We start from the raw sequence: 18,499 nt of genomic DNA, 5'->3' as shown, positions 1-18,499 counted from the left end.
TCTCAAGTATATAAAGAAATCTAATTACATGCCCTACAAAATCGTGCAATTACATATACATCTCTCTAAGAATTTAGAAAAATAACAGATTCATGTCTATAGAAAAATTAGACTTCTTTATCTATTGCTTCACTCTCCTTATCTATTACTTCAGGCTGTCTGAGAAATTATGAATATAATCATTATTTTTTATCAATCAAACTCAACTTGTGAAATAAAATTAATAATAATTACTTTCGATCAGTCATGTGAAATAAAATCAATGCTTGCTTAACATTTACAACAACAGAATAAAAAAAATCTAAAAAAGCATAGTCTCTCTTTAAATGAACAGTTAAGCAACATACAGTCAGAAGACGGTTTTACCAAACAAACTCCGAATGCTATTTTTATAAGAAACAGAAGACAAAATATAATTTTTATAAGAAACAGAAGACAACTTACATTGAAGCACTTGATATCAGATTTGAAATTAATTAAACATACAGTAAATTACAACAATTCAAATTTAGTCGACTTTTAGTTGTTTCTCCTTAGACACTTCTTTGAGGATTGTTTCAAATCATAGTTTCTTTGAGGATTGTTGTCTTGAAACAACCCCTCAAGCTCTCTAAAGTTCCGATAAGAAAAGTTGCACCTCCAAGCCACTTCAGCCGACTTCATGAGCCTGTTTTCATCTAAAAGTCATTGTCAAGTATAAATATTGACTGGCTGCAAGTGATCAGATGGCGTCCTTGCTACTATCCGAAGTTCCCAAATGGCGACTGCTCAGAAGGATGTTGTATCCTTCATCTTACTAGCCTTTCTCTTAGTTCCGTTGATGATCGTGACAGCAGACGAACGAAGTCGGTGTGTAGTGCATGGCCAGCCTATATTGAAAATAAGGTAATTAGATTCTAAAATACATGCAGATCCCAAGCCCAGTAGCAACTCCTTTGCAGGATAACCACTAAAACAACAACAATCCAACTATACAAAAGCAGTTAGTAGTTAGCACTAACTGGAGAAAGGCATTATCAATTTACAAATCAATTCTTTGACCTAACTTTATAGGGCAAGTAGCAACTGCTGATGAAACATTTAACAAAGCTACAACAACATGACTAACCAAAAAAATGTACTTTTACTTTCATGCCAACTAATGAAGAAAATGATTTACACTTTCGTAACAAGAATAACTCCCAGAAAAAATATATATCTGCCTCTTTTTTTTTTTTCCCTTCCCTCCCTTTTATGAGAGGTGCAAGGAAATGAGGAACAGGAGGGGGCAGGCAAAAAGACAAAAGAAAAAGATGCTTAAGACTTGGTTTATGATTGTAAGAAGACGGTGACTATCTATGGCACTTCAACTCCCACAGGGTTGTTTCCCCTAAAAAGTGGTTTTCATATAATAAAATTAATATTTAATGCCAGGTACCTATCAGTTGGCATGAAGCACATCCAGGGTGAAAAGTTCACAATATGTATGTCAGAAAGTACCAGGAAGTCTCACAAAGACAGCTTTTGCCTTGTGTGGGCGATTGGCCACAGTAGAGCAGTCTGACCACGGGCCCTTGCTAGTGCAGCCCATCATTTTTCCAGGTCCCTTACGCAGCTACCATCTCAAAGCTGCCTCCTGTGAGGCTCCATAACAGCCCTCAAAATATTCATATGCTTTTAAAAATACAAGACCAAGTTGTTTTAATCTTAAACTTACAGAAATGCCTAGAGAAAATAACTGTCAATTTAATGTCAAAATATCAATAATAATTAGTTTCATTACCTTTACTATTCCCCTATCAGAACAACCAGAATTCCAAGTTAACATACACCATCTTAATAAAATACATGATAGGAGAGTATATATCATCCACACTCTCACCAGAAAGAGAAGGTAGTGGGAAAAACTTATTTTGACTAGGACACATGTACACATATGAGCCAGCTAGACAAGCATAAGTATGATCTTTAATGAGGTTGAGTAATTACAAACAAAAACATTAATCTAAAAAAAGAAAATAAAAAGCATATGATCAGATTTGCAATACAGAAGTAATACAAAATTTCTAACAATCTTATTTAATTCATATGTAAACCAAACAAACATGACAATTTACACATGCACCAGGGAAAGACACACCTTGTAAGCAATTATGTGTGCGATGGGAAGTCCTTGATTTCCATTTTGAGCAAAAAGAGAAAAGTCGCCCACAAGATCTAGAACCTTATGGCGACAAGGTTCATCAAAGAAACGTAATGGTGGATTTAGCCAGCCACCAGTGATGCTAGAAAGCACAATAAGATTTAATGATCAGTCAAAGCAACAACCACACATATCTAAGTAACTCAGACTGACAAAACAAAACTTAGAAAGATGATGTTAGACCATGATGCGTAACTCAACCTGCAAACAATAGCATTATCAGCTGATCCACCTTTACACAGCCCAGCTCGGCGCATTCCCTCGACCTGCAACCGTTCACTTTTCAGTTATTCAGAGAACTGTTTCCAATTGAAAGATGCTTTTGGGTAAAGTGGTTATATGTTGACAAAGAATGATAACGTAGGAATGAAATACAAACTCATCAAGCAACATAATAAAAAAGGTGCAATAGTAATAGAATTCTGAAACAGTAATGGTCTTTAGGTGTTTTGTAATAAAGGTTAAGTTGGATCGCCATTTAATTATCACCTGGCACCAGATTGGGCAGTGGCAGACCCAGACAATGTCTAGTCAACCGAATCGATTACAGAAACTGATTTGGTCAATCTGAACAAGAGCACATATAGAATGATCAAAATCAGTATACTAACGGAACAAAAACATCATGTCAGAATACAAAACTTACTATTATTTCAAATAAATTCATAATTCTCTTTAATTTCTAGCTATTAAAAAAGACACCATTAGGCAGTTTCCTAGTAGGTACCCACTAAATCCTAATTGAAATGACATGTGTTTTTTTTCAAAAGCTGAAATCATGGGACTTGACTCCTGAACTAATATACACCTAACGACAGTTCACAAACATGCAATCACAATCAGAACTCCCAAATAAAAGTCCTCACTGGAAGCCATGATGTCCAAAGGCCTGTTACAACTAAGCAGCTCATTATATGATAAAGCTGACTCATTACTGAATTCTACACCAAGCTGCGTAGTGTTCCTTTTGGCTGCTACTAAGAATTGTATGCTTTTCTTATTTAGTAGGTAGTACTGTATTCTATCATCTGATAATGAAACATGCCTCCTTTGTGGGTGATCAATGTTGTTCTTCTGCACCTTTTTCACCTTTTTGCCTTTTAGCAGCTCAACAGTTTAGTCCTCATGAATCTGTGTTGAAATGTGCAACACAAAATAAGTCCATATTACACTAGTTCATATTCAGCATTCTCCCACATCGGTTTTTTAACTTTATTTAAAGTAATCCCTATGTCAAGGTACAGTGAATTGCTTGCTACTGTGAAGTTGAATTTCAAACATGTCTTGTTTAGTACATCCTCAACTAAAGGTCAGATGTCTTATGGAAAAGATGCAGATGGCACTCTTATCTGGGTCCATAGATGTTTTTATGCTGCAGAAATGCAGTCAGTCAGGCATGCTCACATCCCTTCTGGGCTTACAAGTAAAGATGATATCTAAAGAAGGAAACCAGTCCTAGAAACAGGCATTGAGTGGTAATACAAGCAGAGAATAATGGACAAGAAAAATAGTTACTCGCCAGAACAAGGATGAAAAGAAATGTATCAAGAATAACTAAGTTGAGTGCCATCTTTCGTACGGAACAAGCACAGAGTGAACAAAAGCAATTCCAACAATTAAAACAAACAATATCTAATCTAAGCAAAGTGAGAATTTAGAGAACCTCTTCATAAACACAAAATGTTCTTGAGGAAGCTATTTCTTTTGTGTATGTAGATTCATCCATGAAAGAAGAAAACCACTGACAGCCAATGGATGGTACCTGTTAAATCATGCATGTATGAGTTAGTCTCTTGAATGACATGTTACAGACTTAATAATCATGATCCACTCAAGTTATCATAACTCTTCAATTAAAAATTCCTGAATATTTCAGGCAGCACTCTAAGTAAAAATTTGTCACAAAAAAAGATATGTATACCATTTCTTAATTCATTTTGTCATCAGAGAGATACATGTACAGCTTCAACATTCAAGAAGCTTGGATGCCAGTGAAAAACTAATAAATATCAGTAGACCAATAAGGAGAAACTCAAAAGAACTAAGTCTGTGTCTCTGACAGACCAGTTTTTGGCATTTCACTAACATTCTGCAATTCTAGTTAAAAGAATGTATTTGCAGCTTTTAAGCTTAATAGTTTAGGTATTTTCCAAATGAATAAGAGAGATTTCAGATCTAACATTAAAGGTGAGAAGACGACAGAAACCAAAGATGGCTTCAAATTCACGTTAGTAAAGTAATACTGTTGCAACAGATCTATTAGCAAAGTTAAATAACATAAATATAGGATAGAAGTGCAAAGTACCACCATACTAATTTCATAGCCAGTCTCTTTCCATATTGAGTTTGCATTTCTTTTACTCTCTTATATCCAACCATGTACATTAATCACAATATGAAACAGAAACAAAAATGCTAAATTCTTCCGGTAATTTAAGTACCAAATTTAGAAGATAATAGTTTTTTTTTTTTTGCCAAGCTAAGGAATAAACTATAAAGTATAAAGCATATAAGATTTTTGAATACTCGAGAGATAAAGAGAAGTACACGTCTCCCCACTGAGACAAATGCTCAGGTAAAATATGCTCCTCTCAAGAGGTTAACTGGAAGCAGTCGTGAAAATCTGATCAATTTTTCTTTTATCACAGCAAAATAAAGAGAAAAATTAATTAAAAAAAAAGGTGGAGACGAGGAATAAGTAAGATAACAACAACCTTGATTGCTAGGTTGAGGCCTTGGGACCAAACCCTGCCTTCACTATTTACCCTTTGCAAAAGGAAAAAAAAAGAATAACCAACAACCAAAGAAACTTCCTTATATAAATGTACATATAGCAAACTCCTCCATTTTAATGAGACAACTTTCCTGATGCAGCATGCTCAATAATACTCTGTCAATGACTGATTAAGGTATTTTAAAAGTCATGTCTCCTTTGTGCTCTCATGATTAAAAAAAAATGGAGTCCCACAGATGTGATTTGTAAAAGATTGTACACTATAACACCACATAGATATAAACTAAAATAACACTTAAAATATGATTCTAAAACAAATACCAGAAAAATCCCTATGCAAAAATCTTATAATTTTTTCATGTTGGGACCAAGCAGCAGCATGGAGATGAGTGGAAGGATGACCAAAAGAAGAGCACACAAACAAAAAAACAGGCATACACGCATAGTAGAAAAACAAAATTAATGATAAGGCCAAAAATTCAACTGAATGTAACTCTTTAAGACATCAAACCTAAAACTCATCAAAAATAACTACGAATAGCACTAGCCACATAGACAGACACATTAAAACTAAACATAACTGGTAATGAAGTGAAGTTCAGCTTATAGGGTCACATTAGTGATTTAAAAAACGCTAGGCGCCAATGCCTAAAAACACCCGAGACACTAGGCGCTCGCCATAGTGAAACGAGATACTAAAATATAAAAATATATAATATAATTAATAAATATAATTATTTAAATAAAAAAATATGATATTAAATTAAAAAAGCTTACAGAATCACAATATCATATTAACAAAAAATCTCAAAATTTAAAACAATAACAATAATTTTAAATAAATAAAAATTAGCAGTATTAAAATCAAAATAATATATTATTAATCTAATAAATAAAAAAAATATTGTTACTAGTATACAATTAACAGTATATTGCTAATATACTGTTAACAGTATACTATCGAGTTGACGTGAGAAGAGGGAGTAAGAGTAATAGTAGTGGCAGCGAGAGTGGGAGCGATGATAGTGACGAGCAGCGACAGCAGCGGTAGTGGCAGCGGCAGCAGCGAACAATGACAGCGATAGCGAGGGCACAGTGTAAGAGTAAGACTGAGGCTTCTGACTGAAAGAAGCAGCAGTGGTAGCAGCGAGCAGCGGCAGTAGGAGCGGGAGCGGCGATAGTGGCAGCAGCAGTAGAGGCAGAGGCGAGCAGCGACAACAACGGTAATCAGCGACAGTGGCAGTGGAGAGCAATGACAGCGAAGAGAGGCAACAACAACGGCAGCAGAGAGGAAATGTCAACGGCAGAATCGCGAGCAAGGTTAGGGTTGGGGAAGTCACGAGAGGGATGCTGGGAGGCTGATATCGACGTTTTAGTTGGTTCGATTGAACCATATGTAAAACACTGGTTCGGTCGCCTGGTTTAACTTAGGCGCTCGTCCAAAGCGCCCGACTCCTGGGCTCGGGCGAGCGCCCAGGCGACGCCTCTTTGAAGCGAGACGCCTGGACATGAAGCGAGGCGCTCGGGCCTCGCCTCGCCTCGCCCGAGTGCCTAGGTGAGCGCCCGAGCACCTATTGAAATCACTGGGTCACATTGATCATTGACAATCCAACTGACTAAGGATAAACTATCATCAATTGATAATCAGTTGAGCCTTATTAAGATTCAACTGAGTTGTATCCTAGGTCATTGGACCTTTGGAGTCAAGATTCTTATAATTAGGTTCAGCAAAGATGTAATTTGGGTGCATTCACCTCTTGAGGCTCCATGTGCCATCAATTTGAGTTGCCAGGACTGATCAATTGGGACAGGAGTTAGCCAACATTTTAAAATGAATTAGGACCTAAATGGTATTTTAAAACGACTACAAGTACTAGAATCACACTTGCTGCCACATGTTTCTTTTAACTCGAGAAAACTTACTTCGAAGGAGACAGGAAAAACTTTATTGAAAGAAAACTTAAGGAAAACCATGATTTCAGAGTACTTGGCGAGCTAAATGGGTAAAGGAGTTGTTTAATTACCCATCTCCCACAAATACAAGACCAAAAGAACTCAACAGCTAGCCATAAACATATAATATTGTACAGTATGGTTTATTTTGATAGAAAAATCAAGGGTAAAAATGACACATTGAGACCATAACAATGGTCATAATGACTTGACCTATGACACAAATTATGACAGGAAGGAGAAAGCATCACAAATATTAAACAAGTACATCTAAGGTAAAGGTCAGCATACAAGTATAATAACACTAAAAAGGTATGTCTAATTTATGAGGATCTAAATACCCTGCAGGAAAACAAATTAAACTCCAAAGAGGCAAAACGTAGCATGTACCTTGGGAAAGTCTATTCCATAAGTGATGCAAATTTTCTGAGAAGGGAAGGCAATCAAGAAAGAACTACCATGCCATAAATACAGTGGTTCATGGAGTTCTGGTACTAGTTTATCTAAAGTATAGCCATGTTGATCCTCTGCAACACATAACCCAACTTGTTTTATAGCCTCCACCCATTCCTTCGCTGATCCATCTAACAAAGGAACCTGTGTATTAGTCAATCAGTCACAACAAATATTTCCAATATGCAATTGAAGTTTAAACTTGAGATATCTTGTATTGTGCATTTCCAAAATTGTTAGCCTATAACCTAGATACATAAGAAACAATAAATATATATGATCATATGAAAAGAAAAAAAAAAGGTTCTGAATACCGCATCGTACCGGTATACCGATCAGCTGTTGGTATGGTACGTACCAAGCATACCGACACATGGTACACTAAGGTGTACCGATATACCACCCATACCAGTCCTCTATCGGACTGGTACGTACTGCCCATACCGAGCGATGCAATACGGTATTACAAATCATGAAAAAATGTACTTTTCTTTTTCTTTTCAAATGAACCCCGAGCAGAATATAAGAGATAGTAGATACTCAATCACGATACTTCGTTGAAACAAAATACTTTAAGGATTTCAAACTAGGAATTTTGAATATAGCCCCATCAATTTTAGGGTTGCATTTCGATAGAAAGTGTGGCCTGCCAATTTAGTTTTGTAGTCCTAATTTGAAAAAGAATACTCTATGAGCATCTAATTTGCAATGAAATAATTGCTGCACTTCTTTCCTCCTCTGTGCTACCACCTCCTCTTCCACAATCTCACAACCACCTCCACCATGAACCGATTTCCTCCACCTTTTGGCCTTCATTACAACCATCTCTTCTAAGTCCTGCCTCTGTCATATTTAATGTGATGTTTTCTCCACTACCACCACCATCAAGCCTTCACCTTCTTTACCATCACATCTCTAGCTCCATGACCATCAGGCCTCAATGTCCCATCGCTACCATCCACCAGCACCACACTAAGTCTGACCGACCTCCACCAACCCTACAGCAACATTTTCTTTGTCCATATCGCTTTTCTATGCAATCTTTGCTCTATTTATATAAGCTAGACCTTTTTCATTCAGTTTTTCCACTGATACAACCGCTCTTTGAAGTTCATCAATTATGAGTGCTTTGCAACCTTAGTTTCGTAGTCAAGTTGCTCGTATAGATCCTCGTTGCAAATTTCAAGTAGAAGAGCATGTGTAAGGTAGATCAACCTTTCCAATGTTGCACTCTTCATTTAGGAACCAACTATCTTTCTATTTTTCGAAAACAACATTTTTAGATTATGATTCGGCCATGGTAAAACATTAAATTTGTACCCATTGTTTTCCTAGAACATCCAACAATTAATACAATTCCAAAACCCATCATAATGCATGTCAAAGAGCCTCAAGACACTTAATTTCAAGCCAATAACGTGCTACCCTTTTCTAATTTAACTATCACAAGCTTTTAACTCAGAGATGAAATTTTAAGCGTCTAAGTGCTACCTAAGCAGAAACCACTTTCCTACACGTGGATCGAGAAGGAAGCAAACCTCATCCCCACCATCGATCTCGATGCGGCAATTATCCACCCCGCATGCCTCCAGAGCGGACAGGAGGTGCTCAACGGTCCGTACCCTGGTACCGTCGCGGGAGAGGGTGGTGCAGAGGGCGGAGTCGACGACATGGCCGATCGCGGCGGGGATCCTCGTGCGCGGCCGGGAGTGCCCCGCGACGAAGAACCTCCCCTCCCCCGCGGCGGCCGGCAGGAGGCGAGCAGTGGTGAAGTCGCCCGAGTGCAGCGCCGTCCCCGATCTGGACACAGACGAGGCTAGGGTTTGCTGCGGCCGTCCCGTCTGCCATGGGGCCCATAGAAGTCGGCCACTTAGGGAAAGGTATCCACAAAGAGAGAGGAGGGAGTAGAGAAAGAGTGGGACGAACCGGATTCCAGGAGATGGAACGGGAGACGCATTTAAGGGCTCGCGTACAGGTGGAAAGGAGGCGGCGGCGGTGGTGGTGGCGGAGGAGCGGCGAGGTCATGGGCAGGGAGGTGGCGGCCGCGGAATGGAGAGCCGCGTTAACGTTCTCGCGGGGGTTTGAGCGATGCCGCTTCGCTTGGCTTCGTTACTTGCGCCGCTTTCCGCTAATTGCGTACGGCGGATGTCGCGAGAGAGTATGATGCTACGTGGACTCTACGATATGCCACGTGGATAAGCCATCACGTAAAGAATTATTAGCTTAAGACTGAGGTGGGTCCGTGTTGGCTTTGAATCTCTCTCTGGGGGTGGCCACATGTTGGGATATTTTTTCCCTCGGACATTGGGGTTTGTTTAATCCAGTTAAATTCCATTAAAATTAGGTATTCAACACATATTTAGATTCAGGGAACGAAACCTAACAATTAGTCGAATTTAAATTTCTTGTTTGTTAGCATTTCTAAGGTTAAAATGATAAGTATAATAAGTATATATCTTTCGACGATGATACGATCAATATTGATCATAATCTAAGATCATCAAATTGATTTGAACTATTTCATTTTTCAAATTATTACAACGGATTTATTATAATGTTTCTATAAACGAGATTGAGTTGGAGCGCATAAGATATGATCCATCCGATAAGTAAATTAGTTTATTTATAACTAATTTAATCAAATAATATTCCCATTAGAAATCCATAATGTTGATAATATGTTATTATTAAAGATTTTGTTATTATATTTAAATAAATTTAAATGATAAAATTAAATTTTAAAATAAAAAATATATTAGATGTTGAGAGAAGAAGTCGTTGACAACTTGGTCAATCCGATATAGTCCATACTTGTACGTGTAAGGTTGTATAAGGTGCCTCCGAGATGAAAACATTAAGCTCTCAAGGTATCACTTACATGAAGACCAAGGTCGTAAGATATCACCAAGCAAGTTAGTAACTCGATGTATATAAATGAATACGTGAGTTATCAAAAAAGGTAAGCCTTATTTTTATTATGTTGAATATGAACTTTTATACCAGGTAGTAAAAGGACATAATATTCTATGAAATATTCTATGAACCTGTTCATGTGTTGCTCAGCCTCCAATGACTCCTTTAGATCCTGAACCTGCTTGGTGATATTCATGACCCGTTCATTAGCTATGATAACTTGCTAGATGAACCATGAGTTGTAAGCCTTTGCTAGGTTTACGAGAGGCTTGGAAAGGTTGGGGGTCCTCTTGTATCAATACGTGTACTATATCATCTTAATCTATTTTAAAGCAAGTACACCCTGAGATGGATCTTGAGGAGGATCCATTTATCGATTACTCCGAGGACTAGTTGACCCAAGATAGCAACCCAACGTGGATCTTGATGGATATTGAATGTTGAATTCATCCAACTCTAAATAGTTGACCCAAGATGGATCTTGATGGATATTGAATGTTGAATCCATCCAACTCTAAATAGTTGACCCAAGATAGCAAACCAAAAGAGGACTTGTCCAAATGGCTGGTCGATGATCAACTACATAGTTTGCTCTTAAAAAATGGGCGAAGCATCTTTATCGCTAATACTAACACAAATGTAAGTCTTTCGATAGATGGGTATCGTTCCTCGGGTTCGCTTAGAATGTGGTTGACATAGTATATTAGCTTTTGAACTCCTGAATCATCTTGTACCAATATCGAGCTAACTGTTAGGCCGATGGCAACGAGATAGAGGCATAAAGCTTCACTTGAGGAAGAGGAGGTGAGCTATGACAACTGCGTGAGATAGTCCTTCAGCTTTTAAAAAGTTTGCTAGCACTGCCATCGAATACCTCTAATGACAAGAGGGGTAAAAGTTTGCTGAAATTGATTAGATTTTTTTGATGAATGGCAATCGACTTGAGGTGGGGTTCACCAGCATTTCCCCTTTGGATTGTTGGAACTCTCATCACATGTTCTTCAAACATTGATCCATCCACCGTAATTAGATCCATACGAAAATCCTCTGTCAAATCTACCAACTATGTCTCAAATTTAGATACGGTAGACTAATAGTGTGGTCAACTGAATTTTATGATAGGGGAGCAAAGTGCCTTCTCGGCTAGTAGTTCGACGAGTCTTGGGTGCTTTTGAGATGTCAACATCATATCCAGTGGGAGAATCTCGATAGGTGTCGGTGCTGGTGGCAATTAATCCAATGATCACGGTTGAGCTAATGGCATCGCCTAATGACTATTTGGAGCAAAAGTGGAGTGACGGATCGTGTCATACTCGTTAGTGTCTACACTTGTTCGGTGAAATTTAAGAACACATCGATAGGGATAAGTAGGTGACTTGGGTCATCCTTGGGGATGAGAGGCCATAGTTGTTGAATAGATACTAGTATCACATCACTATTTTTGTGGCGAGGTGGATGCATCAATGTGTGAAAATTATGACTATTGCCCCATTGAGCGACAGTATTATGGATCGAGGGCAAAGCCTCATTGCCTAAGCATTCATTAAGAGGGTCAACAAATGAGCATTCATACAACATCATACCCTCTTTCTAGCAAAAAAATATTTAGGAAATAAATCATTAATGTCCTGGTTAACCCGACGTGGTCCAGACCTATATGCATAACGTTGTCCGAGATGCCTCCAAGGTTGAAACGCTAAGCTCTCGGGGTGTCACTTACATGAAGACCGAGGTCAGAAGAGGTTTCCCGACCTTATCTCTCCGACGCCCAAGTTAATAACCCATGTTATATAAGTGCGAATGTGAGTAGTTAAAAAAGATAAGTCATTCTTTCAAGATGATTTTTTATACATGATATTCTACAAGGAGATAATCTCTAACCACCTTCAACAATCTCTCATTGTACTCTAATCAAAGTGGGAGACAAAAAGGAGATGATAGCCGATAATCACTTATCTTAAATCCATATTCACATCGATAGATCGATAAAGAATGATGTCTCAACAACGAATAATATTAAATCGATAAGCATCATAATTATGATTTGATTGAAAAATAGGTCCCAATTAATTATCTAAGATATTGAGGCCACCTTTTCATTTGGATGTGTACCATTTAATTATTTATACTTGTTAAAGTATAAATCGTTCTTAGTATAATGCTCCATCAATTTATTTTAAAAAACTATTTTAAAACGAGACATCCGATTAGTTCCTATGCTATTGCATCAGGGATAAACCTAAGATTTAAACCCACACATGAGATATTTAATTTATAGATCTGCTATTAATGATAGATCTTACGTCCGAATCTATGAATAAGTATCATATATATATCATTTAATGTAATACTTTATTTATTAAAAAATTACTTTAAAATTATTTGCCATACGCCAAAACAAAATAACCTAATAAAAAAATCAACGAAAAATGACATTAATTGGGTTTACCAATCTCAGTTCTATAGAGTGGAGTTCACCTCCTCATCATTTGATGATTGATGACGATGCAATGGATTTATAATATAGATCATGTCATGAAGAAACGTTAACGGTTAAGTGATGTGAACCAGATGAGATTGGCCGGTGGGTCGAAAGCCGTCGTCTCTCTTCGTCTTCACAACGACCTGAGTCAGGCAGCAAGGATAAGAAATGATCTGTTTCAGTAGTATTAGCATCATCATCCATCAATCTCTACTGTGTCTGATGGCCAGCCCTTAAAACCAGTGCATGAATGTGCAATATCATTAGCAACCAATACAGCCAAGCAGACTGGTAGAGCTAATAAAAAGCCAATAGTCACACAGCTCATGGTGGACTCTCCTGTCACCAATCTTTCCATTACCAAACATAATTCACCATCAAGAGGTCCAACTCACTGTGTTGATGTCCTTACTACCAGAGAGAAGTAAAAGAGAGGCCCTTTCAAAGATCTATTCCTGCTGGACCAATTGCTCAACCACCTTACAACTTATATATGATAAACAAGAAGATTCCAAGCAAGAAAAAGACTAATTACAGGAGCAGTCCACCAGCAGCCACTAGAAATCCTACAAGAGAGAAGGAAAGTGGATAGAAAATGACAAGTACCATATGAAGAACCTATGCCCAGACAATAGTATGTGTGATGTGGAAATGCAGGAAAGAGGAACAAACAGCATGCACATATTGCTTAATCACAATAAATGATTTAAAAGAAAAACCACCATGGCTCCAGAGATGGGAGTCATGCTCTGAATGCAGGGCCCAAGAGCTAAGTTTTGGTCTATTCATCACCAGGAGGGTTCGGTACATTGACTGGGTCATACTGGCGAGAGGCCTGGTCATCACCATCGTCAATGCTTTGTGGGCTGCTATACTGGTCTTGGTAGGAAGATCCTCGGCTCGATTTTATGATCTCATTGATGCGGATCACCACCTCGGCCATACAAGGCCGTTTGTCTGGGTACTGTGCCACACATTCCATGGCAAGCTGCAGGAGCTGCACCATGTCCTCTTCCACACTCTGGTACCTCAGCAGCTCCACATCAAACACCTCCGCTGTCCACTCCTCTCTCACAACCGATTGGATCCATTTTGGTAGGTCGATGCCTTCGTCATTGAGTAGGGCCTGTGCCGGGGCCTTGCCCGTGAGCAGCTCAAGCAGGAGAACACCAAAGCTATAAACATCAGCCTTCTGAGAGACCTTTTGAGGATCAGCAACTTCCGGGGCACGATATCCTGCAATCCGAGTCGTAGTGGAAGCTAAACCCATGAGAAGGGCAAGGCCATGATCGGACACACGGGCTTCATATGGTTTGGTGAGGAGGATGTTGGAGGATTTGATGTTGCCATGTGAGGATGAAGGGCCTGTCGAGTGAATATATTCGATGCCACGTGCTGCTGAAAGTCCAATTCCAATTCGTGTTACCCAGTTGAAAGACGTTCGACCAGATCCTCTGTTGCCTGCATGTTTTATCAACGAGAAACAGGATAGTCAGATTTATGTTGATGTTTTCCACGATTTCTATCAATGCTGAGAAATATCAGAACATTGTCCTAGTCCTAGAAGCGATAGGAAAATGGCCTTGTTGTACACAAGCAAAGATTCAATCAATTCTTAGCAAGCACAGCAAAACATCAACATTTAATTCTGATGATAACAGTGCTCCTCCGATGCAATGTAATGCATTTTACTAGCAAGAACCCCAATTACCAGATATAATGGTTTTGAATTCCCCTTCAAACTTCCAATATAATAGTACAAAACTACAACCAAAAAAATTTCTTTTTGAACATGTAATCCAATAATTGGTAGTAAGCCTATTTTAAACATAACCCAATTAGTACTTCAACCATATAGTACTCTGTATGAAATTGAGAACGTCCAATGTCAACAAGTTCAGGTGAAAAAAGAAACAACTTTCTGAAATATTTTATACAATGAGAAAAAAGATAGTTCGAGGCAATGTCATTGCAGCTCCAGCATAATTGAAACTACTCATGACATACAATAAGCTTTTCTGATCAATTGTCTACATATTTATACCTTGAAAATGTATTGCATTTTTGCTCTAGCAAACTGAATATTAGGTATCACAAGAACCACAAAACTTGGAAATTAGTTGATTACGAGGGTATCGGACCTTAGCTATCATGGTTGGTAGTGCGTCTATATTGGATATAGACCCACCTAGTGCTCAACTGGAGCACCACTAAATATAAAAATTAGTATCATCTAAAGTTAACAGGATTAAATAAATAAAAAAACTTCAATCACAAGAAATGGGCTGTTTGGGCCAAGGCAAATGCAGCATCAATGAAGAAGAACCTAATCCTGAGATTACCTACTCTTTCTTTTGCATTCGACGGACAAAACATTGTCCGTGTTAACTTCCTCAACGATGTACTAAATCTTCTCCCAAGCAACAGGAATATTAGACAATGTAATGATAAAAAATCTTGGCAATTGCTTTACATGAGGGCAACAGAGCTTAGGAATTGTTAACAGAAGAAACATAAAAATGAAAATAAGTAGACATGAACAAGCAAGCAATTAGCAAGGGTTAAAGAAGCTTAATCAACAGCAGATGAAGATATGAATGCAACTGGCATCAAAGCTTAAATGAAAACATGTGATTCAAATTCATGGTATCAAGCTCAAGAACCATTCAATTCCAAGAAAAGAATATGAATTCTTGGTGGAAGGAAGAGGGAGGATGGCCATACCATGCAAGAGGGCGGAGAGGCTCCCCATTGGCACGTAATCATAGACGAGGAGCTTTTCATCCTTGCTGAAGTAGTATGCCATGAGGGGCACCACGTTGGGGTGGTCCATCGCCCCGATGGCCTCCATCTTCTCCTTGAACTCCTGCTCCTGCAGATTCACGTCCTTGAGCCGCTTCACCGCCACCGTTATCCCAGTCTCGAGCACTGCCTTGTAAGTTGTCCCGAACGTGCCCTTCCCCAGCACCTCCGCCGACGCTCGCAGCAGATCCTCCAGGTCGAACCGCCTTGCCCCTCCCCGGCCGAAGAACACCAGTTTCTTATCCCCGGCAGCTGACGTCGCAGCCTTCACCGCTGCATCCACTGGAGTCGCCGCAGGGCCGTTGCCGTTTGTTCCTCCTTCCCCTGAACCCTTATCCCTCTGCTCTTGAGCAGCCGCCACCATCGCGATCTGCTTCCCGCCGGCCGCCGGCCGTTTCTTTCTCCGGCGGCAGACAAGTATCCGCACCACAAGCACGATGAGCAAGAAGGCTGCGGCACCAATTGCCAACCCGGCGATCGCCCCGCCGGAGAGCTTGTTCTCGTTCTTCTTCTTCTCGCTGTTATTCTCTGCCCCGCCGCCGGCATTCTCGGCGGCCGGCTCCTCCGCCGATGGAGACGGCGCGATCTCGCCCGGGCACGGCCCGAGGGGACCACCGCAGAGGCCCGTAGCCAGGAATGCGCTCGCCGGCTGAGAGCGGAGCTTAGCCGGGATCGATCCGTTGAGCTGGTTGTAAGACACGTTGAACCGGACGAGGTTGGAGAGATCGAGGTCCGGGATCCCGCCGGTGAGCTGGTTGTTGTCAAGAAACAGCGTCCCGAGCCGGGTGAGGTTGTTGAGCTCCGGTGGAATCCCGCCGGTGAACTGGTTGCCGGCGAGGTTGAGGCGGACGAGGTTCTTTAGGGAGGAGAGGAACCCCGGGATGTCCCCGGACAAGCGGTTTCCTTGCAGGTAGAGGTTCCGGAGCGCAGCGAGGCTGGCGAGCTCCGGCGGCAGGGGCCCGGAGAGGGCGTTGAAGCGGAGGCTGAGGGTACGGAGGGAAGTGAGATTGCCGACAGCGGCGGGGATACGGCCAATGAGGCCGGCGCCGGGGAGGCGGAGACAGCCGACGCGGCCGGACTCGCAGGCGACGCCCTGCCACGAGCAGGGCGCACCGGGAGAGTTGGCGTTCCAAGACGGCAGAGCCAACCGGCCAACGCTGTCGCGGAAGGCGAGGAGGGCGGCCGTGTCGGAGCCCACGTCGGTGGCGCCGCCGGGGTGGGAGGTTAGCAAGAGGACGGCGCCGGCAAGAAGGAGAATGAGCGGCGAAGCCATGCGGGCCGGTGACCCTACTCGCTGCAACCTCACACACTGTTACAATACTGTAGTACTTCCGGCGCAGAAGAACTACAATAAAGACACGATGCACACGGAAACACCTCTTACATTCTCACTCATCGAAAGGAAGAGAGAGAGGAGTCTAAAGCACTTGTTCTAGTGGTTAGCCGAAATCATATAAATGAAGCAAGGCAGAAGGGGAAATAACAACAGGACACCCAATCTCTCTCTCATCTTCAGGTTTTATTACGGTAATAAAACCGTATTGCAAGTTTCTTACACTTAACTATTTTCTAATTTGGAATTTTCACTTAATTTAATCCGGATTTTTCTGCACATGAAAAACAGAGCAAATTAGATTTTATGTGTTATTTAGTAGGCGGCGGTGCACTTTTACGGGGCCAACGTACCGCACTGAGAACAGCTTTGTTGCCCAGCAGGGGTTGGGTCCCATTTCGGGCTCTGCCATCAGTGCCCCGGTGAAGGAGTCAGGTAGGACTGGAGAGTTCGGCATGCGGACCGTTGAGAGAGAGCGGCGAATGGGAAGGCATGCATATCGGATGGTGTTTTTGAACTTTCTAGAAACATCTAGTCCTCCTGCGGACCTCGACCGATTGCCAATCGTCGGATCGAGCGACGGGAGCATGCACCATCGGATGGCGATCTGACGGCTGCGAGCGAGTGGTGGGGGCAGAACGACGCATCGCAGGGGCCGGGCCCCACCAATCCAGTGGGGGGTGTCCTTCCCACGTACCTGTAGGAAATCTTGAAGACGTACCCGGCCAACAACTTCAAATCTTCGTGGTGGTAGGAATAACATCATAATCTTATGCAAAGATGGTGTTTAGGTGGGGAGAGATGCAAAGAATTGAAAGTGTATACAGGATGGAGAAGAAGTACCTGTTGCATTATGACCAAAGAAGATGGGACTGCCCACACTGTGATCAAGATCATTCATCATACATGCGCTTGGTCTGTTCAGTGCATAGCCCTAGTCCAAAAGTGACCAGTAAACATTGCAGAGGTTTCAGGTGATGATGGGAGGGAGGCAAATTATCCACTTTGATCTCAGCAGAAGGCACGAATTGCTGCAACTATGGACTTAGCACCTCAAAACAAATCTGTCAGTAAATTCTGCATCTAAAATAATTTGACTTCAGCTCCAATAAACATAAGAAGGTCAAGATATTGTGTCTCCTGCATGCCAGACACTGCTTTCAGTGAGCTACAATGCCCGAGTCAGTAACAGCCATCAGTGATTTAAATAGCTAAGCACTCTTTCGACATCCAAGAGATCAGAACTGGCAGAGCAAACATGAGAGCATTAACTAAAAATCACCAACTATCAAGGACTAACATCTAACCATCATCAACCACGGACTCCCAGTATTACCAGTCATGTCAAAAACTACACCTGCACAGAAATCCAATTCGAAAACCCTGCAAGAGTCATAAAAAGCAAGAAAACCTCTGTCAAGAAAGGGAGAAGAAATACATCAAAGAGGTGTAACAGAGATCGCACCGACCACCCGCAAATCCTACTTTCCAGTTCAATTATTCAAGAACCACAGCAGGAAGGAAGATGCTCAAGAGCCATGGACACACAGTATCAGCAATCTCCAGCTACTACAGCTTCATGATAGAGACAGCTCAGTCTCGTGGCGCACCGAGCAGATGGGCAGTCCCGCACAATATCTCCAAGAT

At 40.9% G+C, this 18,499-nt stretch overlaps 2 protein-coding genes across 3 annotated transcripts; both read right to left on the bottom strand.

Annotated features, from left to right (window-relative positions):
* Positions 1-440: 440 nt before the first annotated feature.
* On the bottom strand, positions 441-9,461 carry LOC135614425 (probable UDP-3-O-acyl-N-acetylglucosamine deacetylase 1, mitochondrial). 2 transcript variants are annotated; one of them, XR_010487536.1, is made up of 8 exons: positions 9,249-9,461; positions 8,861-9,163; positions 7,260-7,466; positions 3,846-3,944; positions 2,384-2,448; positions 2,120-2,264; positions 1,480-1,615; positions 441-869 (listed from the first exon to the last, which is right to left on the bottom strand). XR_010487536.1 is itself a non-coding variant. In XM_065111793.1 (7 exons), exons 1-7 carry the CDS (start codon positions 9,345-9,347, stop codon positions 789-791), a joined length of 999 nt encoding a protein of 332 aa, XP_064967865.1. In that variant the 5' UTR covers positions 9,348-9,460; the 3' UTR covers positions 441-788. The 2 variants fall into 2 exon arrangements, 1 of the variants encoding a protein (XP_064967865.1); XM_065111793.1 differs by lacking the exon at positions 1,480-1,615 and having other exon boundaries at positions 9,249-9,460.
* A 3,828-nt stretch (positions 9,462-13,289) lies between these two features.
* Positions 13,290-16,995, bottom strand: LOC135614424 (probable inactive receptor kinase At1g48480). Its single transcript, XM_065111791.1, has 2 exons — positions 15,442-16,995; positions 13,290-14,178 (listed from the first exon to the last, which is right to left on the bottom strand). The coding sequence occupies exons 1-2, from the start codon at positions 16,790-16,792 to the stop codon at positions 13,499-13,501; spliced, it is 2,031 nt and encodes a 676-aa protein (XP_064967863.1). The 5' UTR covers positions 16,793-16,995; the 3' UTR covers positions 13,290-13,498.
* Positions 16,996-18,499: the final 1,504 nt, after the last annotated feature.

This window comes from Musa acuminata, chromosome BXJ2-6 (assembly GCF_036884655.1).
Source record: "Musa acuminata AAA Group cultivar baxijiao chromosome BXJ2-6, Cavendish_Baxijiao_AAA, whole genome shotgun sequence".
Taxonomy (NCBI): Eukaryota; Viridiplantae; Streptophyta; class Magnoliopsida; order Zingiberales; family Musaceae; genus Musa; species Musa acuminata.
This window is presented reverse-complemented; position numbering and strand designations above follow the sequence as displayed.